This window comes from Salmo salar, chromosome 17 (genome assembly GCF_965601325.2).
Source record: "Salmo salar chromosome 17, fSalSal1, whole genome shotgun sequence".
NCBI classification, from domain to species: domain Eukaryota; kingdom Metazoa; phylum Chordata; class Actinopteri; order Salmoniformes; family Salmonidae; genus Salmo; species Salmo salar.
The window spans coordinates 28,665,294-28,690,200 of NC_138307.1; the positions used below are offsets into that span (position 1 = coordinate 28,665,294).

The 24,907-nt window shown below is 45.1% G+C and overlaps 2 protein-coding genes across 5 annotated transcripts; one reads left to right on the top strand and one right to left on the bottom strand.

Annotated features, from left to right (window-relative positions):
- Window positions 1-373: 373 nt before the first annotated feature.
- Window positions 374-24,792, bottom strand: ubac2 (UBA domain containing 2). 2 transcript variants are annotated; one of them, XM_082963740.1, is made up of 9 exons: window positions 24,631-24,792; window positions 24,176-24,300; window positions 23,577-23,696; window positions 22,545-22,651; window positions 9,129-9,252; window positions 7,203-7,250; window positions 6,825-7,079; window positions 1,647-1,949; window positions 374-1,549 (listed from the first exon to the last, which is right to left on the bottom strand). In XM_082963740.1, exons 1-9 carry the CDS (start codon window positions 24,659-24,661, stop codon window positions 1,436-1,438), a joined length of 1,227 nt encoding a protein of 408 aa, XP_082819866.1. In that variant the 5' UTR covers window positions 24,662-24,792; the 3' UTR covers window positions 374-1,435. The 2 variants fall into 2 exon arrangements, with proteins under 2 accessions (XP_082819866.1, XP_082819867.1); XM_082963741.1 differs by lacking the exon at window positions 23,577-23,696.
- Window positions 11,494-19,143, top strand: LOC106575960 (G-protein coupled receptor 183-like). Of its 3 annotated transcripts, none has more exons than XM_082963738.1 (4): window positions 11,494-11,697; window positions 14,319-14,633; window positions 17,388-17,977; window positions 18,697-19,143. In XM_082963738.1, the coding sequence occupies exons 2-4, from the start codon at window positions 14,345-14,347 to the stop codon at window positions 19,006-19,008; spliced, it is 1,191 nt and encodes a 396-aa protein (XP_082819864.1). In that variant the 5' UTR covers window positions 11,494-11,697; window positions 14,319-14,344; the 3' UTR covers window positions 19,009-19,143. The 3 variants fall into 3 exon arrangements, with proteins under 3 accessions (XP_082819864.1, XP_082819865.1, XP_082819863.1); XM_082963739.1 differs by having other exon boundaries at window positions 17,388-17,866; XM_082963737.1 differs by having other exon boundaries at window positions 17,388-18,705.
- Window positions 24,793-24,907: the final 115 nt, after the last annotated feature.

Genomic DNA, 24,907 nt, shown 5'->3' on the forward strand with positions numbered 1-24,907 from the left:
TCGACATGGATGTTTTCTTCAGTGGAGGATTATGGGACTCTGGAGGTCAAGTTGGCTTGGCTGTTGTTGAAAGAATAGCACTTTGTGTTAAATATAACACATTGTCCGACTAAATGTAGAATAAAAACGGGTTTATTGTCATGATTTCTAATTCTGCTGAGAATCAAACAGCTAAATTCAGATCACCTTACAATTTAGGCTCTGGCAGGAAGTGCCTATTCCAACAACAACCTGGAGATGGCAGTGTAAAACTAATCTTTCTCTCAAAACAAGAACTAGTATTCTCCATGTTTGTCAGTGCAGTCATCCCAAAGCACAATAACATGTTATAGGAGTAATGCTGTGAAGTAAAGCAGAAAATCAGAAAAGCATCTGAAGGTGAGAGGTAGGTTTATTCATTAGGCCATTATACTGTTGTAACGCTGTATGGACAGCACTGTTACCACAGCACAGCACATTGCATATATTTCAGTGGTTGGAAGCAGTTTGTTAAATTGTTAATCATTTGTAATCTGTAGCATAATAACACCACACACAGGCATAGGTTAACCAAACAACAAGCACACCTCCGTTTATACAGTCAGTCACATAAAACAAAATAAAGTAAATCATTATATAAGTGTTAAATCCTCAATGATTGTGAAAAACTAGTTAAACAGTAATTTTCATAATTAATATCTTGACACCATGATTTTATTCCATAGTGTAGTTAACCAGAATGTAGCCACTGAGCAGCTATACAAGCCATACACTAAGTATTACATATGCAGACGGTTTTCATTGAGTATACAAGATTGACAGCTTCCATAATTTAGTATATTCTCCTCATTTCAAACCCCTTTAAGATGTTAGATTCATTCTGAGTGTTTGCAGAAGTCATCAAACAAACTCCTGTAATCATTGTCCATGGACAAATGACACAAACGAAAACCTTGAGGGACTGGCGAGTGTGTATGTTTTCTGGACGAAGGTGTGTGTGAGGTGGAGGAAGCCGTAATGAACCATGGTAATGCTAGAGTATAGAGAAGACACTAGATGCAACAAGCCCTGAGAATAGCAGCCTTCTGATCCTCCATCTTCTGTCCCTCAGCAGCAAGGTGACAGGACAGAGTATCCAAACTATCTGGAACAGGGCTGAGCACCCACTACCAGGAAGCAGCCCTCTTCACCCTTCAGGAAGCACAGTGGACAGCCCTCTTCACCCTTCAGGAAGCACGGTGGACAGCAGCAGCATTACTGTCCTCCTCTCTCCTTTCCTCCTAGTAATTGTGTAGTCTGTGTTGAGTTATTCTCTGTGTAGTCCTCTGGAGTTCCAGAGCAGTCCAGTCACCCTGGCCTCAAACCCCAGGACCCTGCTCACTGGATCAGACCCAGACTTCATTCTGTTCCCTCTGTTGTTTTTCTCTCTCAGGTTCTACATCTTTCAAACTACTCCCTACCCTAAATGCTGCAGCAGAAAGTTGGTTGCCACATTGATGTCGTTGTTGGACACTCTGAGGGCATCCTGAGCATCTATTCTGGAGAAGCCCATCTCCATCAATCTGGCAACCTAGGGAAACAGAAATAAACACACAAACATCAGAAATGCTAACACGAAACTGGTAAAGAAATGCAATTCCGTGTCTGCACTCACACACAGTGCTCACCTGTTCTTCAGCTACAGGAGTGTTGATCAAGGGAGGAGCTGTGGGCTCCAGCAGTGGTGGAGCTGTGGGGTGGAGCTGCAGCGGTGGAGCTGTGGGGTGGAGCTGCAGCGGTGGAGCTGTGGGGTGGAGCTGCAGCGGTGGAGCTGTAGGGTGGAGCTGCAGCGGTGAAGAGGGGTGTGGCTGCAGCGGTGAAGAGGGGTGTGGCTGCAGCGGTGAAGAGGGGTGTGGTTGTGGCTCTGGGGGAAGGTTCTGTCCTCTGTATCTCAGCGATGGGAAAAATCTGTTCCAGTTCATTAGGCCATTCTGGGAAGGACAGAGAGGGACAATCATGGTGCGTTCAAGACAACTGGGAACTCTGTGAAAATAAAAAAAGATCACAGACTTGAAAAAATCACGACGTCAGTGATCTTCAAGTCAGAGAAGTTGGAGCTCTAGGATAATGCCCGAGTTTCCAACTTGTAATTCTGAGATGACCGTTTAAAGTGATTTTTCCCAGTCAGCATTAGTTTTTTCCCCAGAGTTCCCAGTTGTCTGGAACGCACTGAAGTTGGAGACTGTGTTCATTTTGGCAGCCATTTTAAATGTAGTCTTTTGACTAAAATAGCTTTTAGTCAGTCACATTTTAGTCATTTTGTCCTTCTTAGTTTCAGTTATTGTCAGTCGACTAAAACTCTGGACAATTTTTGTCTAGTTTTATTCAGTAATTTTAGTCATATTTTAGTCAATGCATTTTCCATTAAATCATTCATATTTAGGCTACCTCTAACTTCCATCATGTGCATATTCAGTCTTGTCCAAATAGGCTTACTAGTATACACTGAGTATACAAAACATTAAGAACACCTGCTCTTTCCATGACAGACTGACCAGATGAATCCAGCTGAAAGCCATGATCCCTTACTGATCTCACGTTAAATCCACTTCAATCAGTGTCAATGAAGGGGAGGAGACAGGTTAAAGAAGGATTTTAAAGCCTTGAAACAATTGAGACATGGATTGTGTATGTGTGCCATTCAGAGGGTGAATGGGCAAGACAAAATATTTAAGTTCCTTTGAATGGGTATGGTAGTAGTTGCCAGGCACACCGGTTTGTGCCAAGAACTGCAACGCTGCTGGGTTTTTCACACTCATCAGTTTCCTGTGTGTATCAAGAAACCACCCAAAAGACATCCAGCCAACTTGACAGCTGTGGAAAGCATTGGAGTCAATATGGTCCAGCATCCCTGTGGAACGCTCTTGACACCTTGAAGAGTGCATGCACCAACAAATAACTTAGCTGGCAACATGGCTATTGTGGCAGTAACCATAGCCATCATTAACCATAGGCTACAAATACAACGCCTTGGTTACAGGTTAAAGGCATAAGACTCTCATTAATCTAACCACATTGTCTGATTTCAAAAAGGCTTTACAGCGAAAGCAAAACATTAGATTATGTTAGGAGAGTACATAGACACAAATAATCACACAGCCATTTTCCAAGCAAGCATATATGTCACATAAACCCAAACCACAGCTAAATGCAGCACTAACCTTTGATGATCTTCATCAGATGACACTCCTAGGACATTATGTTATACAATACATGCATGTTTTGTTCAATCAAGTTCATATTAATATCAAAAAAGAGCTTTTTACATTAGCATGTGATGTTCAGAACTAGCATACCCACCGAAAACTTCCGGTAAATTTACTAAATTACTCATGATAAACGTTGACAAAATACATAACAATTATTTTAAGAATTATAGATACAGAACTCCTTTATGCAATCGCTGTGTCCGATTTTAAAATAGCTTTTCGGCTAAGCACATTTTGCAATATTCTGAGTGCATAGCTCGGCCATCACGGCTAGCTATTTTGTCATCCGCCAACTTCGGGGTCACCTAAACTCAGAATTACTATTAGAAAAATCGGATTACCTTTGCTGTTCTTCGTCAGAATGCACTCCCAGGACTTCTACTTCAACAACAAATGTTGTTTTGGTTCCAAATAATCCATAGTTATATCCAAATACCTCCGTTTTGTTAGTGCATTCAGGTCACTATCCGAAGGGTAACGGGCGAGCGCATTTCATGACAAAGAATTTCAAAATATTCCATTACCGTACTTAGAAGCATGTCAAACGCTGTTTAAAATCAATTTTTATGCCATAAATAGCGATAATATTCCAACCGGGCAACGTTGTATTCATTCAAAGAGAGAAAGAAAAACATGGCAAGTTCTCGTGACCGCGTATCTCCAGTCTCACTGTCCCCAGGCTGACCACTTACAAACTCTGCTCCTATACTTTGCCCAGAGACAGCAGACACCCCATTCCACTTTCTGGCAGCTTTAGAGAGCCAATGGAAGCCTTAGAAAGTGTCACGTTACAGCACAGATGCTGTATTTTCGATAGAGATGCAACAGAAGGACAACAAATTGTCAGACAGGGCACTTCGTGCATGGAATCTTCTCAGGTTTTGGCCTGCCATATGAGTTCTGTTATACTCACAGACACCATTCAAACAGTTTTAGAAACTTTAGTGTTTTCTATCCAAATCTACTAATTATATGCATATTCTAGTTTCTGGGCAGGAGTAGTAACCAGATTAAATCGACTTCCTGTTTCACTAGGATATAAAAATGAGGTAACACGCATGAAATATCCCACTGTCATCCAGCACCATGAAGAAAACTAAATAACTGGCAGTTGAAAAGGGACAGATGGTCGTAGACCTTCATATATCACTGAGCTCTGTCAGGGCAATTATTTAAAACATCCAAAGATATGGAACAGTTAAACCTCACGGGTAGAGGACGCAAATGCATTTTACCCCCCAGGATGGTGAGAGAAGCAACAAAATCCCCAATAATCACTGTGAAAGAATTGCAGGCCTTGGTGGCGTCTTGGGGTCACCAGGTTTCAAAAAGCACCATCAGACGCCACCTCCACAACCACAGGCTCTTTGGAAGGGTTGCCAGAAGAAAGCCCTTTCTGACTCCAAGACACAGACGCAAGCGCTTGGAGTTTGCCAAACGTAATTCAAATTATGACTGGAAGAGGGTACTCTGGTCAGATGAGGCCAAAATTGAACGTTTTGGTCAGATACAGCATTGGCGTCGAAACAGAGATGCATACAAGGAGAGGCACGCTGAAATATGGTGGTGGGTCAGTGATGTTTTGGGCCTGTTTTAATTCCAGAGGTCCAGGAAAACTGGTTAAGATTGATGGCATAATGAATTCCACCAAGTATCTGACAATCTGGTTGCCTCTGCCAGAAGGCTGGGACTTGGCCGTCGTTGGACTTTCCAACAAGACAAAGACCCAAAAACATAGCTCAAGATCCACTCAGAAATGGTTCTGTGACAACAAAATCAATGTTCTGCCATGGCCATCTCAGTCACCAGAAATCAATCCAATCAAAAACCTGTGGGCTGAGTGGAAGAGGGCAGTTGATAAGCACAAACCCAAGAATGTGAAGGATCTTGAAAGGATCTGCATAGAGGAATGGTCCAAAATCCCTCCAAATGTGTTCCTTAACCTTGTCAAACATTACAGGAAAAGACTCCATGTTGTTATCCTTGCCAGAGGTGGTGGCACTAAGTACTAAATGAGGAGTGCCAATAATTATGAAACCTTGATTTTGGTTCAATGTATTTTGTATTAAATAATTGTATATTTTGTTTGGTTCCATTGAAACATTAATAAAGTACAGTATTTCTCACATGTTGGTATTGAGTTTCTCTCTATAATTATATTGTTTATATATTTAAGTATTGTTTGTGCAATGCCAGTCAGGGGTGGCAGTAATTTTGGAGCCCACTGTACATACTGTATTCTACTTTAGTCAATGCCACTCCGACATTTCTCTAATATGTATATATTTCTTAATTCCATTCTTTTACTTTTAGATTTGTGTGTATTGTTGTGAATTGTTAGATATTAGTGCACTGTTGGCGTTAGGAACACAAGCATTTCACTACACCCACAATAGCATCTGCTATATATGTGTGTGACCAATAAAATGTGATTTGATTTAAATGGAAGACTCATCACAATGATCAGAAATGCACTATGTGGCTTTAGCTAGCTAACTATCTGATTATCTGCATATGAGTCATCATTATTGACTTACATGTTTATTTCTCCAGATATACAAGTGTCTAAGCGCATCATGTCAGCTTCAGTTCTGATTCAGAGAAAATGACTACAGCCATGTCTGTAGCTTGTGTTCCTTGCAGTACGCCACTGGGCTTTTCTTTAGGCCCTCAAATGATATCATTCTTGCATTCTATGGCCAGAAAAATACATCTTCACCAACATTTAGAAATGACAGCTAAATGTGGTCAGATTTTTTTTGGGGGGGGGGTTCAGGCTTATTTAATGAAGCCTAAAATAGCATTATTATTAAGTGTTACAGTTTCTTGTGGAAACCTTTGTCAGTCACCTTTAAACAATTTACAGCTCTGATTTTCTCCCCATCATAACAGCCGTAGGGGCTAAACAGCATTGAATCAATTGAAATGGGGAGAATCTGAGCTCTCCAACAATGCCAGAATTATTGCTGTACTCCTGATATTAAATAAATAGCATTACATAGTATTACCAATTATTTAAAAAAGGCAAAATGGCAAAATATGGCTTTGGATGTGATCAAAGCAAAAATGGCCAATATAAACATGATTGTTTCTATACAGAATAATGGTCATGTACACTTTAGAAGAGCCCTGCCTGCACATCAGTTCAAAAGACAGTGACCACCGGGAGCTGTGTGTTGGAAAGGCAGCAGGACTATAAACTCAAGTAGCCTACGCATGTGAAGGACATTCATTCTACCAATGAGAGGATTGCATTAAATATTCTGCAAAGGCATGCATGCTTCTGATTGGCCAAAACTCATCAGAAGGAGGGTCATGTCAAATGGAATGTCCATTAGTCTGTGTGTGTGTGTGTGTGTGTGTGTGTGTGTGTGTGTGTGTGTGTGTGTGTGTGTGTGTGTGTGTGTGTGTAGTACTGTGTGCGTGTATGTGTAGTACTGTGTGCGTGTGTGTGTGTAGTACTGTGTGTGTATGTGTAGTACTGTGTGCGTGTGTGTGTGTAGTACTGTGTGCGTGTATGTGTAGTACTGTGTGCGTGTGTGTGTGTAGTACTGTGTGTGTGTGTGTAGTACTGTGTGTGTGTGTATGTCTCCATACCTGTGGCTGTGGTGGTCTGTGGTTCCTCGTGGCCTGCTGGAACTGGGCCAGCAGCATATGTTGATCATGGAGATCCATCCTCTGCTGTCTCTGGATGTCCAGCGTAGCCCCCATCCCCAGGGGGGTTTCACTGGGGGGCAGGGGCCCGGAGAACAGGGGCTCCAGGACGAAGGCCCCTACACGGGACAGCCACCGGGGTACGAAGAGAAGCCGCTGCACCCTCAGAGCATTTCCGTGGTACAGCTTCCCAGAGAGCTGAGGGAAACACGCTGTGGTTCAGACTGTGGGGTTGCGTGTGGATTTAGAATTTCTGAAGAAGCCACTGCGGTTGGGTAATACTGGTTGCTATGCAACAGGGTCAGTGTGGTGTGAACTCACCAGTCCACTGAGAGCAACGAGCCACATGAACGGACTGGAGGTCAGGAGCTGAAACAACATGCTGAACACTATGTAACTCTACATATTAACCACTGACCCCCACCATGCTGAACACTATGTAACTCTACATATTAACCACTGACCCCCACCATGCTGAACACTATGTAACTCTACATATTAACCACTGACCCCCACCACGCTGAACACTATGTAACTCTACATATTAACCACTGACCCCCACCACGCTGAACACTATGTAACTCTACATATTAACCACTGACCCCCACCACGCTGAACACTATGTAACTCTACATATTAACCACTGACCCCCACCACGCTGAACACTATGTAACTCTACATATTAACCACTGACCCCCACCACGCTGAACACTATGTAACTCTACATATTAACCCCTGACCCCCACCATGCTGAACACTATGTAACTCTACATATTAACCACTGACCCCCACCACGCTGAACACTATGTAACTCTACATATTAACCACTGACCCCCACCACGCTGAACACTATGTAACTCTACATATTAACCACTGACCCCCACCACGCTGAACACTATGTAACTCTACATATTAACCCCTGACCCCCACCATGCTGAACACTATGTAACTCTACATATTAACCCCTGACCCCCACCATGCTGAACACTATGTAACTCTACATATTAACCACTGACCCCCACCACGCTGAACACTATGTAACTCTACATATTAACCACTGACCCCCACCACGCTGAACACTATGTAACTCTACATATTAACCCCTGACCCCCACCACGCTGAACACTATGTAACTCTACATATTAACCCCTGACCCCCACCATGCTGAACACTATGTAACTCTACATATTAACCACTGACCCCCACCACGCTGAACACTATGTAACTCTACATATTAACCACTGACCCCCACCATGCTGAACACTATGTAACTCTACATATTAACCACTGACCCCCACCATGCTGAACACTATGTAACTCTACATATTAACCACTGACCCCCACCATGCTGAACACTATGTAACTCTACATATTAACCACTGACCCCCACCATGCTGAACACTATGTAACTCTACATATTAACCACTGACCCCCACCATGCTGAACACTATGTAACTCTACATATTAACCACTGACCCCCACCACGCTGAACACTATGTAACTCTACATATTAACCCCTGACCCCCACCACGCTGAACACTATGTAACTCTACATATTAACCACTGACCCCCACCACGCTGAACACTATGTAACTCTACATATTAACCCCTGACCCCCACCATGCTGAACACTATGTAACTCTACATATTAACCACTGACCCCCACCATGCTGAACACTATGTAACTCTACATATTAACCCCTGACCCCCACCATGCTGAACACTATGTAACTCTACATATTAACCACTGACCCCCACCATGCTGAACACTATGTAACTCTACATATTAACCACTGACCCCCACCATGCTGAACACTATGTAACTCTACATATTAACCCCTGACCCCCACCATGCTGAACACTATGTAACTCTACATAATAACCACTGACCCCCACCATGCTGAACACTATGTAACTCTACATATTAACCCCTGACCCCCACCATGCTGAACACTATGTAACTCTACATATTAACCACTGACCCCCACCACGCTGAACACTATGTAACTCTACATATTAACCCCTGACCCCCACCATGCTGAACACTATGTAACTCTACATAATAACCACTGACCCCCACCATGCTGAACACTATGTAACTCTACATATTAACCCCTGACCCCCACCATGCTGAACACTATGTAACTCTACATATTAACCCCTGACCCCCACCATGCTGAACACTATGTAACTCTACATAATAACCACTGACCCCCACCATGCTGAACACTATGTAACTCTACATACCTGCAGGCCTACAATGTAAACCAGGGACTTGTTAGTTATGGAGATCTGACCAAGGAGTTGAGTGACTGGAACCTTGGGGATGGAGGAGTAGAAAGGTACAAACAGGCTGAACACTGGGCCTAGCCTGGAGGAGAGAGAGGGGGGAAGGGGGAGATGGTTAAAACAATGTTCTGTTCACATACACCAAAACTCTAAGCAGATCTAATTCTATTTCTAATAGAGGAAGTAAGAGTGAATCATGATAGACCAGCAGCGAACCTCAGAGCCCTGCCATTACAGTCACCCACACACACCAGGACACGCACAGTCACCCACACACACACCAGGACACGCACAGTCACCCACACACACACACCAGGACACGCACAGTCACCCACACACACACCAGGACACGCACAGTCACCCACACACACACACCAGGACACGCACAGTCACCCACACACACACCAGGACACGCACAGTCACCCACACACACACTCCAGGACACGCACAGTCACCCACACACACACACCAGGACACGCACAGTCACCCACACACACACTAGGACACGCACAGTCACCCACACACACACACCAGGACACGCACAGTCACCCACACACACACCAGGACACGCACAGTCACCCACACACACACCAGGACACGCACAGTCACCCACACACACACACCAGGACACGCACAGTCACCCACACACACACACCAGGACACGCACAGTCACCCACACACACACACCAGGACACGCACAGTCACCCACACACACACACACCAGGACACGCACAGTCACCCACACACACACCAGGACACGCACAGTCACCCACACACACACCAGGACATGCACAGTCACCCACACACACACCAGGACACGCACAGTCACCCACACGAGGACACGCACAGTCACCCACACACACACCAGGACACGCACAGTCACCCACACACACACCAGGACACGCACAGTCACCCACACCAGGACACGCACGGTCACACACACACACACACACACACACACACAGTCACCCACACACACACCAGGACACGCACAGTCACCCACACGAGGACACGCACAGTCACCCACACACACACCAGGACACGCACAGTCACCCACACGAGGACACGCACAGTCACCCACACACACACCAGGACACGCACAGTCACCCACACACACACCAGGACACGCACAGTCACCCACACACACCAGGACACGCACGGTCACACACACACACACACACACACACACACACACACACACACACACACACACAGTCACCCACACACACACACGAGGACACGCACGGTCACCACACACACACAACACACACACACACACACACCAACACACACACACAGAATGGAGATGAGCATCACAGGATGAGCAATATCTGATACAGTGAACCATATCTGATATGTCCATGTTTGATGCAGACACGGAAACACATTTTAGTACACACACACACCACTACTAGTAATAGTGAGAGCCTGAGGGTATGAATACAGTTCCTATTAAAAGTAGAGGTCAGATTCATTTTGAATGAACTCCACATGAAGGGTCAGAATGAGGAACATGACAGCAGCCCAGAGAGGTCATGAGAGGGTCATTGGTAGTGATGGGAGGAAACAAATCCATAGTTCCATTTCACAGTGTTATTTTTCTGCTAGTTGGCTGTAGCTGCACCAAAACAACAGTATGTTTCCTTCACAGCTTGTTCTCCTTTTTAAATAGGGAGACCATTTGTTTTCAGCACTTATTTCCTACTGATCAAAACTTATATATTCTCTCTCTCTCTCTCTCTCTCTCTCTCTCTCTCAAAAAAAAGATTTCAGCACTTTGAGATATCAGCTGATGTACGAAGGGCTATATAAATAAATTTGATTTGATTTTGATTTGATGATAACATCACACCACGAGGCCCCCGGTAACATCACACCACGAGGCCCCCGGTAACATCACACCACGAGGCCCCCGGTAACATCACACCACGAGGCCCCCGGTAATTCCCAGCCCTAGTCACGATTGGGTCAGTATCCTTCTTCCTCTTTACTCTAATTTCCACTGTTCACCTTAAGAACAAGTCTGCACTCATATTTGTGCCCTTGATATTATCTTGAGTGCCTGATAACCCTACAAACATGAATACACATGCTGAAAATGATTCATCCTGTAGATCAAATCAATTCATCTTTACACATTTCAAAGAGACCACACACACACACACACACACACACACACACACACACACACACACACACACACACACACACACACACACACACACACACAGCACACACACACACACACACACACACACACACACACACACACACACAATAAATGTAGGGAGGGGTTGCTTGCAGTGCAGGAAATGATAAGTGTGTGTTTGGGTACAGGCTGTGGCAGAAGCGGCACACTTCTGCATTGTCGGCCGTAGCTGATGCAACAGAGAAATATCTCTATACTGGTTGAGTTTCATTCTCTGGCTGACCTGACACATGGCTCTGGAGTCTGTTCCACACACAGGGCACCAACGTGTCTTCTGAAACATCACTGACCACTGGGAATTAAGAGCACTTCTATCTGGTGAGTACAGTATCATACAGTATGTATAGCTAATACAGTATGTGGTTTACACAGGTATGGTACAGGCTAATACAGCATGTGGTTTACACAGGTATGGTACAGTATAATACAGCATGTGGTTTACACAGGTATGGTACAGTATAATACAGCATGTGGTTTACACAGGTATGGTACAGTATAATACAGCATGTTATTTACACAGGTATGATACAGTATCATACAGCATGTGGTTTACACAGGTATGGTACAGTATGTGGTTTACACAGGTATGGTACAGTATAATACAGCATGTGGTTTACACAGGTATGGTACAGTATAATACAGCATGTGGTTTACACAGGTATGGTACAGGCTAATACAGCATGTGGTTTACACAGGTATGGTACAGGCTAATACAGCATGTGGTTTACACAGGTATGGTACAGTATAATACAGCATGTGGTTTACACAGGTATGGTACAGTATAATACAGCATGTGGTTTACACAGGTATGGTACAGGCTAATACAGCATGTGGTTTACACAGGTATGGTACAGTATAATACAGCATGTGGTTTACACAGGTATGGTACAGTATAATACAGCATGTGGTTTACACAGGTATGGTACAGGCTAATACAGCATGTGGTTTACACAGGTATGGTACAGTATAATACAGCATGTGGTTTACACAGGTATGGTACAGTATAATACAGCATGTGGTTTACACAGGTATGGTACAGTATAATACAGCATGTTATTTACACAGGTATGATACAGTATCATACAGCATGTGGTTTACACAGGTATGGTACAGTATGTGGTTTACACAGGTATGGTACAGTATAATACAGCATGTCGTTTACACAGGTATGGTACAGTATAATACAGCATGTTATTTACACAGGTATGATACAGTATCATACAGCATGTGGTTTACACAGGTATGGTACAGTATGTCGTTTACACAGGTATGGTACAGTATAATACAGCATGTGGTTTACACAGGTATGGTACAGTATGTGGTTTACACAGGTATGGTACAGTATAATACAGTATGTGGTTTACACAGGTATGGTACAGTATGTGGTTTACACAGGTATGGTACAGTATAATACAGTATGTCGTTTACACAGGTATGGTACAGTATAATACAGCATGTGGTTTACACAGGTATGGTACAGTATGTGGTTTACACAGGTATGATACAGTATAATACAGTATGTCGTTTACACAGGTATGGTACAGTATGTGGTTTACACAGGTATGGTACAGTATAATACAGCATGTGGTTTACACAGGTATGGTACAGTATAATACAGCATGTGGTTTACACAGGTATGGTACAGTATAATACAGCATGTGGTTTACACAGGTATGGTACAGTATAATACAGCATGTGGTTTACACAGGTATGGTACAGTATCATACAGTATGTGGTTTACACAGGTATGGTACAGTATGTGGTTTACACAGGTATGATACAGTATAATACAGTATGTCGTTTACACAGGTATGATACAGTATAATACAGTATGTCGTTTACACAGGTATGATACAGTATAATACAGTATGTGGTTTACACAGGTATGGTACAGTATGTGGTTTACACAGGTATGGTACAGTATGTGGTTTACACAGGTATGGTACAGTATAATACAGCATGTTGTTTACACAGGTATGGTACAGTATAATACAGTATGTCGTTTACACAGGTATGGTACAGTATAATACAGTATGTTGTTTACACAGATATGGTACAGTATAATACAGTATGTGGTTTACACAGGTATGGTACAGTATCATACAGTATGTGGTTTACACAGGTATGATGCAGTATGTCGTTTACACAGGTATGGTACAGTATAATACAGTATGTTGTATACACAGATATGGTACAGTATAATACAGTATGTTGTTTACACAGGTATGAGAGTGTATAATACCAGTCGTGTAAAGTAAAAATACATTAATGTACTACTTAAGTAGTTTTTTGTAGATTCTGTACTTTAATTTTTATATTTTTGACAATTTTACTTAACTCCATTCCTAAAGAAAATATTGGACTTTTTACTCCAAACATTTTCCGACACCCAAAGTACTCATTGCATTTTGAATGCTTAGCAGGACAGGAAAATTGTGAAATTCACGCACTTTCAAGAGCACACGTGGTCATCCCTCCTGCCTCTGGCCTGGAGGACTCACTAAACAAGTGATATATACTTTCACTTTTACTTTTGACACTTAAGTATATTTACAACCAAATACTTTTAGACTCTTACTCAAGAAGTATTTTACTGGCTGACTTTCACTTTTACTTGAGTAACTTTCTACAAAAAAGGTATCTATACTTTTACTAAAGTATGACAATTGGGTACTTTTTCCACCACTGTATAATACAGTATGTAGTTTACACAGGTTTAAGCATAGATATTTTTCACAGGAAAGTGAATTTTCCCCACAAATTGTGGGTATATTTTGGGTTGCAATTATTTCATGCGTTCATAAGTGTTATAGAGCAAATGATGCATGACAAATGGAACATTGCTCTTATTTTGTCCGTTGATTTTAAACTACTGCAAGTGTCCACAATCTCATGAGGCACACCCATCTTCACCCAAACCCTCATCTGCTGTGCTTCAGATTTATACTTCCTGTTACTAACCATCATGTCGTGGTTGGAGGGTGTGAACTCCACGCTGAACCTTCACTCCAACACCTCCTCCTCCCTGGTCTGCACCAACCTGTACGACCACCGCCCCGTCGCCCGCGTCCTCATGTCTCTCCACTACAGCCTGGTCTTCATGCTCGGCTTCCTAGGTAACGCCCTGGCACTGCACGTCATCAGACCCAACCTGGCCAAGATCAACTCCACCACACTCTACTCTGCCAACCTGGCCGCCTCCGACGTCCTCTTCACCCTGGCCCTGCCTCTGAGGATAGCCTACTACGCCCTAGGTCAGTGATACTCCCACCACTTACGCCCTAGGTCAGTGATACTCCCACCACTTACGCCCTAGGTCAGTGATACTCCCACCACTTACGCCCTAGGTCAGTGATACTCCCACCACTTACGCCCTAGGTCAGTGATACTCCCACTACTTACGCCCTAGGTCAGTGATACTCCCACTACGACGCCCTAGGTCAGTGATACTCCCACTACTTACGCCCTAGGTCAGTGATACTCCCACTACTTACGCCCTAGGTCAGTGATACTCCCACTACTTACGCCCTAGGTCAGTGATACTCAAATGGTGGCCCGTGGGCCACATCCGTTTAAAAATAGTTTTGAAGTAGTTTAAAACAAACAACTAAAAGCAGATAGTAGGTATGTAGAAATTATACAGTGCCTTCAGAAAGTGTTCATGCCCCTTGACTTCTTCCACATTTTGTTACAGCCTGAATTAAAATACACACAATACTCCATAATGAAAGTGAAAACATGTTATGACATTTTTGCAAATGTATTGAAAATGAACTCTTAGAAATATCTAATTTGCATAAGTATTCAAACCCCTGAGTCAATACTTTGTAGAAGCACCTTTGGCAGTGATTACAGCTGTGAGTCTTTCTGGGTAAATCTCTAAGAGCTTTGCACATTATTCTTTTATAAATTATTTTAAAAAAAACTGTCAAATTGACTGACCATTGATAGACAGCCATTTTCAAGTCTTGCCATAGATTTTCAAGCCGATTTAAGTTAAAATGGTAACTATGCCACTCAGGAACAGTCAATGTCTTCTTGGTAAGCAACTCCAGTGTAGATTTGAACTTGTGTTTTAGGTTATTGTCCTGCTGAAAGGTGAATTTGTCTCCCAGTGTCTGTTGGAAAGCAGACTGAACCAGGTTTCCTCTAGGATTTTGCCTGTGTTTATAGCTGTATTCCGTTTCTTTTTATCCTAAAAAATTCCCTTGTCATTGTCGATGACAAGCATACCCATAACATGATGCAGCCACCACCATGCTTGAAAATATGAAGAGTGGTACTCCGTGATGTGTTGTGTTGGATTTGCCCTAAACTTAACACTTTGTATTCAGGACTTTGTTTTTCAGTATTACTTAAGTGCCTTGTTGCAAACAGGATGCATGTTTTGGAATACAGGCTTCCTTTTCACTCTGTCATTTAAGTTAGTACTGTGGAGTAACTACAATGTTGTTGATCCATCCTTAGTTGTCATATCACAACCATTATACTCTGTAACTATTTCAAAGTCACCATTGGCATCATGATGAAATCCCTGAGTGGTTTCCTTCCTCTCCGGCAACTGAGTTAGAAAGGATGCCTGAATCTTTGTAGTGACTGGGTGTATCGATTCACCATGCAAAGTGTAATTAATAACTTCACCATGCTCAAAGGAATATTCAATTTCATTGAAAAAACTTCCCCGGTCTTTGTGGATGAATCTGTGCTTGAAATGTATTACTCGATAGAGGGACCTTACAAATAATTGTATGTGTGGGGTACAGAGGTGGGGTAGTCATTCAAAAATTATGTTAACCACTATTATTGAACACGGAATGAGTCCATGCAACTTATTATGTGATTTGTTAAGCACATTTTTACTCCTGAACTTATTTAGGCTTGCCTTAATGAAGGGGTTGAATACTTATTGACTCAAGACATTTCAGCTTTAAAAAAAATTCTCCAAAAATGTCTAAACTAAATTCCACAGTGACACAAATTGTAATCCATATTGAATTCAGGCTGTAACACAATAAAATGTGGAAAAAGTAAAGGGGTGTGAACAGTACTTGCTGTAAGTAAAAATACTTTCAAGTAATACTTAAGTCTGTTTTTTTGTATCTGTACTTTACTTATTCTTTTTTTTTTTTTTTACAACTTTTACTTCACCAGAGTCCTAAAGAAAATAATGTCGCTTTTACTCCATACATTTTCCCTGACACCTGAAAGTACTAGTTACATTTTGAATTCTTAGCAGGATATGACAAGTGTCCAATTCACACATTTATCAAGATAACATCCCTTGTCCTCCCTACTGCCTCTGATCTGGTGGACTCACTAAACACAAATGCTTTGTTTGTAAATGGTGTCTGAGTGTTGGAGTGTGCTCCTGGTTATCTGTAAATGGTGTCTGAGTGTTGGAGTGTGCTCCTGGTTATCTGTAAATGGTGTCTGAGTGTTGGAGTGTGCTCCTGGTTATCTGTAAATGGTGTCTGAGTGTTGGAGTGTGCTCCTGGTTATCTGTAAATGGTGTCTGAGTGTTGGAGTGTGCTCCTGGTTATCTGTAAATGGTGTCTGAGTGTTGGAGTGTGCTCCTGGTTATCTGTAAATGGTGTCTGAGTGTTGGAGTGTCCTCCTGGCTTTCTGTAAATAAATAAAAACAAGAAAATGATGTCGTCTGGTTTGCTTAATATAAGGAATTTGAAATCATTTATACTTTTGATATTTAAGTACATTTAAAACCAAATACTGTTAGACTTTTACTCAAGTAGTATTTTACTAGGTGCCTTTAATTTGAGTAATTTTCTATTAATGTATACTTTTACACAAGTATGACAATTGGGTACTTTTTCCACCACTGGGTGTGAATACTTTCTGAAGGCACTGTAAGTTTTTAAATGTAGGTGGATAATATCCATACAGACACTTTTTCCTGAGAGACAGATCCCTGTAGCCCTGGCCTCTTGTTATGTCCAGAAGTGGACTAACCTCTCTTGGTAATCTTTCAGTCTCCCTGCCTCTGCCTCTAGGTTTCCACTGGCCCCTGGGGGAGACCCTGTGTCGGGTCACCGCCCTTCTGTTCTACGTCAACACCTACGCAGGGGTCAACTTCATGACCTGCCTGGCCGTAGACCGCTTCGTAGCCGTGGTTCTCCCTCTACGTTACACCAGGTTCTGCCGGGCCCGGACCGTCCGCTACGTCTGCGTAGGGGTGTGGGTTCTAGTCCTGGTCCAGACGTTACCCCTCCTCTCCGTGACCATGACCCGGGCCGAGCCGGACGGGACCACCACCTGCATGGAGTACCCCAACTTTGAGAACGGGGCCGTGGAGGGACTCCCCTACGTCCTCATTGGAGCCGTCGTCATGGGATACGGCATTCCCGTTGCAACCATCCTGTGTTGCTACTTGGTGTTGCTTTGGAAGCTGCGGCTGGTGACGAGAAGTGGGGTCGGTGGGCGAGGTCACAGGTCATTGAGGAGCCAGAAGGCGACGGGGGTGATAGCAGGGGTAGTGTTGGTGTTTGTAGTGTGTTTCAGTCCCTATCACATCAACATCCTGCAGTATATGATCCGAAAGCTGAGATACACACCAGGCTGTACCGAGCTACAGGCCTTTCAGGTAGTTATCTCCACACCAGGCTGTACCGAGCTACAGGCCTTTCAGGTAGTTATCTCCACACCAGGCTGTACCGAGCTACAGGCCTTTCAGGTAGTTATCTCCACACCAGGCTGTACCGAGCTACAGGCCTTTCAGGTAGTTATCTCCACACCAGGCTGTACTGAGCTACAGGCCTTTCAGCTAGTTATCTCCACACCAGGCTGTACCGAGCTACAGGCCTTTCAGCTAGTTATCTCCACACCAGGCTGTACCGAGCTACAGGCCTTTCAGGTAGTTATCTCCACACCAGGCTGTACCGAGCTACAGGCCTTTCAGGTAGTTATCTCCACACCAGTGGAGGCTGGTGGGAGCAGCTATAGGAGGATGGGCTTATTGTAATGGCTGGAATGGAATAAATGGAACGAGTCAAACGTGGTTTCCATCTTTTTGATGTATTCCATGAATTCCATTCATTACAACGAGCCCTTCCTCCTACAGCGCCTTCTACCAGCATCCACTGACACACAAACATAGGCCTATCTGTTAAAATCATTGTATTTTTGTGTGTGTGTGTGTGTGTGTGTTGACCATGAGATTGTGCATTTAAGCGTGTGTGCAATGTCCATCTCCAATCCACGTGTGACCGACTCCTCCACTAACCCCTCTCTCTCCCATCCCTTCAGATTGTGTATTTACGTGTGACCGACTCCTCCACTAACCCCTCTCTCCCATCCCTTCAGATGTCTCTACACTTCACAGTGTGTCTCATGAACCTCAACTGCTGCCTGGACCCCTTTGTCTACTTCTTTGCCTGTAAGGGTTACAAGAGGAGGGTGATGAAGATGTTGAGGGTTCAGGTCAGCGCCTCTTTCTCCAGCGTGGTCCGAACCGGGGAGGACGCCCCCTTCAAACGGGGGGGGACCCGGGATGGGAGGAGCAGGCTGGGTAGCCGCACAGCTTGTCCTGTTGCTTTAGATGATGTTACCAATACCATTCCTGGGCCAGAGACTGAAACAGGAGAGCCGGAGACTGAGACAGGAGCCGGAGACTGAAACAGGAGAGCCGGAGACTGAAACAGGAGAGCCGGAGACTGAAACAGGAGAGCCGGAGACTGAGACAGGAGAGCCGGAGACTGAGACACGAGAGCCGGAGACTGAGACAGGAGAGCCGGAGACTGAAACAGGAGAGCCGGAGACTGAGACAGGAGAGCCGGAGACTGAGACAGGAGAGCCGGAGACTGAGACAGGAGAGCCGGAGACTGAGACAGGAGAGCCGGAGACTGAGACACGAGAGCCGGAGACTGAGACAGGAGAGCCGGAGACTGAGACAGGAGAGCCGGAGACTGAGACAGGAGAGCCGGAGACTGAGACAGGAGAGCCGGAGACTGAGACAGGAGAGCCGGAGACTGAGACAGGAGAGCCGGAGACTGAGACACGAGAGCCGGAGACTGAGACAGGAGAGCCGGAGACTGAGACAGGAGAGCCGGAGACTGAGACAGGAGAGCCCGAGACTGAGACAGGAGAGCCGGAGACTGAGACAGGAGAGCCGGAGACTGAGACAGGAGAGCCGGAGACTGAGACAGGAGAGCCGGAGACTGAGACAGGAGAGCCGGAGACTGAGACACGAGAGCCGGAGACTGAGACAGGAGAGCCGGAGACTGAGACAGGAGAGCCGGAGACTGAGACAGGAGAGCCGGAGACTGAGACAGGAGAGCCGGAGACTGAGACAGGAGAGCCGGAGACTGAGACAGGAGAGCCGGAGACTGAGACAGGAGAGCCGGAGACTGAGACAGGAGAGCCGGAGACTGAAACAGGAGAGCCGGAGACTGAAACAGGAGAGCCGGAGACTGAGACAGGAGAGCCGGAGACTGAAACAAGAGAGCCGGAGACTGAAACAGGAGAGCCGGAGACTGAGACAGGAGAGCCGGAGACTGAGACAGGAGAGCCGGAGACTGAGACAGGAGAGCCGGAGACTGAGACAGGAGAGCCGGAGACTGAGACAGGAGCCGGAGACTGAAACAGGAGAGCCGGAGACTGAGACAGGAGAGCCGGAGACTGAGACAGGAGCCGGAGACTGAGACAGGAGAGCCGGAGACTGAGACAGGAGCCGGAGACTGAGACAGGAGAGCCGGAGACCCGGAGACTGAGACAGGAGAGCCGGAGACTGAGACAGGAGAGCCGGAGACTGAAACAGGAGAGCCGGAGACTGAAACAGGAGAGCCGGAGACTGAGACAGGAGAGCCGGAGACTGAGACACGAGAGCCGGAGACTGAGACAGGAGAGCCGGAGACTGAAACAGGAGAGCCGGAGACTGAGACAGGAGAGCCGGAGACTGAGACAGGAGAGCCGGAGACTGAGACAGGAGAGCCGGAGACTGAGACAGGAGAGCCGGAGACTGAGACACGAGAGCCGGAGACCGAGACAGGAGAGCCGGAGACCGAGACAGGAGAGCCGGAGACTGAGACAGGAGCCACATCCAACCAACTACCCCAGAGACAGGAGCCATATCCAACCAACTACCCCAGAGACAGGAGCCATATCCAACCAACTACCCCAGAGACAGGAGCCATATCCAACCAACTACCCCAGAGACAGGAGCCATATCCAACCAACTACCCCAGAGACAGGAGCCATATCCAACCAACTACCCCAGAGACAGGAGCCATATCTAACCAACTACCCCAGAGACAGGAGCCATATCTAACCAACTACCCCAGAGACAGGAGCCATATCTAACCAACTACCCCAGAGACAGGAGCCATATCCAACCAACTACCCCAGAGACAGGAGCCATATCCAACCAACTACCCCAGAGACAGGAGCCATATCCAACCAACTACCCCAGAGACAGGAGCCATATCCAACCAACTACCCCAGAGACAGGAGCCATATCCAACCAACTACCCCAGAGACAGGAGCCATATCCGGCTGAGTAGCCCCAGAGCCTGTCCTGGTCCTTGAGATGACCACCACTAGGCCATAAAGACACAGAACCACTAGTCTAGACACTTATTTGTCCTGGGTTATATTCACACCAAACGGAAGAAAAAGGAACTGAAACAGAGAGAGACTACCTGAACTTGTGCAATTAGAAATGCTTGTTTTAATTTGACTTCCTTGCTCACTCTGCTATTTCAAAACTAATGTGAAAAAGATGGAAGGTCCCATAAACACAAGAAAACAGCCCCGCCTTTACAAGGTTCCATAACTAAAAGGGCCACCTACACAACAGGATGCCGCATGCAGAGATACAGCCCTGCCTTTACAAGGTTCCATAACTAAAAGGGCCACCTACACAACAGGATGCCGCATGCAGAGATACAGCCCTGCCTTTACAAGGTTCCATAACTAAAAGGGCCACCTACACAACAGGATGCCGCATGCAGAGATACAGCCCCGCCTTTACAAGGTTCCATAACTAAAAGGGCCACCTACACAACAGGATGCCGCATGCAGAGATACAGCCCTGCCTTTACAAGGTTCCATAACTAAAAGGGCCACCTACACAACAGGATGCCGCATGCAGAGATACAGCCCTGCCTTTACAAGGTTCCATAACTAAAAGGGCCACCTACACAACAGGATGCCGCATGCAGAGATACAGCCCCGCCTTTACAAGGTTCCATAACTAAAAGGGCCACCTACACAACAGGATGCCGTATGCAGAGATACAGCCCCGCCTTTACAAGGTTCCATAACTAAAAGGGCCACCTACACAACAGGATGCCGCATGCAGAGATACAGCCCCGCCTTTACAAGGTTCCATAACTAAAAGGGCCACCTACACAACAGGATGCCGTATGCAGAGATACAGCCCTGCCTTTACAAGGTTCCATAACTAAAAGGGCCACCTACACAACAGGATGCCGTATGCAGAGATACAGCCCTGCCTTTACAAGGTTCCATAACTAAAAGGGCCACCTACACAACAGGATGCCGCATGCAGAGATACAGCCCCGCCTTTACAAGGTTCCATAACTAAAAGGGCCACCTACACAACAGGATGCCGTATGCAGAGATACAATCCTACCTTTACTGATTCATCTTCAACATTTCCGGCACATTGAACTTTGTACAGATATTTATGCTTTTCCTAATTAACTGCTTTCACTTCCAATACTTCCTTTTTAACTGCTGTTTGAAGTGGAATTAAAACCATTCTATTTCACTGTTATCGTTTTATTTCACCAAGGTCTGGCCTAACCTTAATGTCTTTAGTTTCATACCTGGTAAACTTAACACAGACAACTCACTTCCCTAAAAGAGCGACACAACACTTTATTAGGTAAAAGGTCAAGGAGTACCAGTACTTCCTAGTTTTCAACATGTGCTGTGACGTTTTCATCCAGAATGTTGGCCTGCAGCTGGTTTGGAAGTAGCTGCAGCACATTGACCCCTCATTGATCTCACTGCTCTCTAGTGGTGTTAATACAACATTACACCTTCAGTGAACAAGTGCACACTTCAAGGAAAGGAGTCCATAGGAGCAAGGGATTGATTTAGGGATTGAGCTCAGGTGTCAAGGACATGTGTGAAGCCCAGTTAGAGGTCCAGCTGTGAAGGACAGGTGTAAAGGTAGAGGTACTCACAGTCCGGCAGGCAGCTCAGCCACCTGGTAGTCAAACAGGTAGTGAAACGCTTCGGCCAGCAGGAAGTCCACCAGTGCAGTGAGCACCCACGTCCCAAACAGGAAGGACTACAGGAAGTACCAAGATGTTACAGTTAGGCCTACAGGAAGAACCGGGATGTTGCATTTAGGCCTACAGGAAGTGCCAGGATGTTACAGTTAGGCCTACAGGAAGAACCGGGATGTTGCAGTTAGGCCTACAGGAAGAACCGGGATGTTGCAGTTAGGACTACAGGAAGTGCCGGGATGTTACAGTTAAGACTACAGGAAGTGCCAGGATATTACAGTTATGACTACAGGAAGAACCAGGATGTTACAGTTAAGACTACAGGAAGAGCCAGGATGTTACAGTTAGGCCTACAGGAAGTGCCAGGATATAACAGTTAGGCCTACAGGAAGAACCGGGATGTTGCAGTTAGGGCTACAGGAAGAACCGGGATGTTGCAGTTAGGACTACAGGAAGTGCCAGGATATTACAGTTAGGCCTACAGGAAGTGCCAGGATATTACAGTTAGGCCTATAGGAAGAACCGGGATGTTGCAGTTAGGCCTATAGGAAGAACCGGGATGTTGCAGTTAGGCCTACAGGAAGTGCCAGGATGTTACAATTAGGCCTACAGGAAGTGCCAGGATGTTGCAGTTAAGACTACAGGAAGTGCCAGGATGTTGCAGTTAAGACTACAGGAAGTGCCAGGATATTACAGTTAGGCCTACAGGAAGAACCAGGATGTTACAGTTAAGACTACAGGACGAACCAGGAAGTTACAGCCAGGCCTACATGTTACAGTTAGGCCTACAGGAAGAACCAGGATGTTATAGTATGAAACAATGACATAACATAAAATCATATCATCATCACCACCACCACATCATCATTATGATGATAATTTGATTAAACAACTGATAATCTGTGCAGCACGACTGCAATAACCACCAGCTGGAATGTGCCCAGTGAGTCTAACATAGATTTACAAACTAGGCTGAAATGAATTTACAGCAAACTTTCTGCTGCCGAAGCGTCTCTCCAAGATGCGGAAGTCGTAGATGAGCAGACTGTTGCAGAAGGTGTCCTTTAGGTCCAGACAGATCAGTCTGCCACACACTAACCGCCATACCTTACAGAGGAGGACTGAGGGTTATTACACAGTACACACATCACAGAGTTTCTAAACCCAGAGGTGCAACATCACAAGACTTCCGGGAACACTAGAGAAACAGACTTGGCAGACCAGATCGAAAAATGTGTCCTTAGTTGTTAATTTTCTAGAAATCTAAATGCAAAACCGAGATTTCAGCCAATGTCTTAAGTAGCTGAAACTGTCATTACTACAACCTCGTGAAAGTGACATGTAATCATTTTGATCAAAAACAACTTTATATCGAAGGAGTGCTTTGAGTTGACGGCCTGCACATGCGCAGTTCGGCGCGACGACGTGTTTCTGGGTATGAGTTTAGCTGCCAAAAGTCGGCTACAAGCGTGATCAGGGATTTCTATTGGAGAAGCAGTTTATGCCTATCTTCATACTGTACTGTCTTTGGCAATATGACACACAGGAGATAGGAGAGGTTTACGACACTCTTTCTCTTCCACTACCTGGTGCTGCTGCGTGATGGCCTGCAGGCTGTAGGTGAACAGGTGATGGTACTGCGGCAGGAGGGTTAGCACGACAGTCAGACCACTGAGGACCAGGAGGAGACCTTTAGACAGGGGGGCCTTATCTGTGGGGGGAGGCAACCAATCAATCAATCACCTACCTGTAGGGCACAATCAATTTGATACTCTATCAGAATTTACAGCACAGAGTACTTGTTCCTGGTAACGTTAAATACTGTATGGAAATGTGGGTTCTGTCTACAGTACTGAGCCAGCATTAAGCGTCGTTTATTAAATGAAACATGGTATAGGCTCGAATCGTCGATTGTACGCGTTGAAACGACGATGTGACCCGTCCAAATACTTAGATTCATCTAGAATGAATGACAGCGCAAAGCTGCGAGACAGGACCGAGAGGAATCACTCGTACACGAATCAACTAGTCTGGTTCTTACCGAGCCCTTGGGAACCGGTGGTCGTGAACATGATGGAAAACGTGTAAAGGCACTGCAAAATGAAGGTACAAATTTAGCTATAGTAGCTAAAAGTTACAAAGAAAGAAAAACATCATAGGGAGACAGAAGGGAAGGGGTATCGAGTACGGTGGTCGAGATCGTTCAAAATTGCTCGAGATTGTTGTTATTGACACGCAAATCTCGAGATGCACTGAATAAAAATTGCCACATGAGGTCGCTATGTCACTATCAATGGTCAGTAAAGGTTCTCGTTATT

What these genes read in the sequence shown, in the direction of transcription:
- ubac2 (XM_082963740.1), bottom strand. Translation starts at nt 24,661, where the DNA reads ATGTTCACGACCACCGGTTCCCAAGGGCTCG. An exon ending in CCATCACGCAGCAGCACCAG is followed by an intron (nt 23,697 to 24,175) that starts GTAGTGGAAGAG and finishes CTCCTCTGTAAG; the next exon opens with GTATGGCGGTTAGTGTGTGG. An exon ending in ACAGACCACCACAGCCACAG is followed by an intron (nt 1,950 to 6,824) that starts GTATGGAGACAT and finishes TGTCCTTCCCAG; the next exon opens with AATGGCCTAATGAACTGGAA.
- LOC106575960 (XM_082963737.1), top strand. Translation starts at nt 14,345, where the DNA reads ATGTCGTGGTTGGAGGGTGTGAACTCCACGCTGAACCTTCACTCCAAC. An exon ending in GATAGCCTACTACGCCCTAG is followed by an intron (nt 14,634 to 17,387) that starts GTCAGTGATACT and finishes CTCTGCCTCTAG; the next exon opens with GTTTCCACTGGCCCCTGGGG.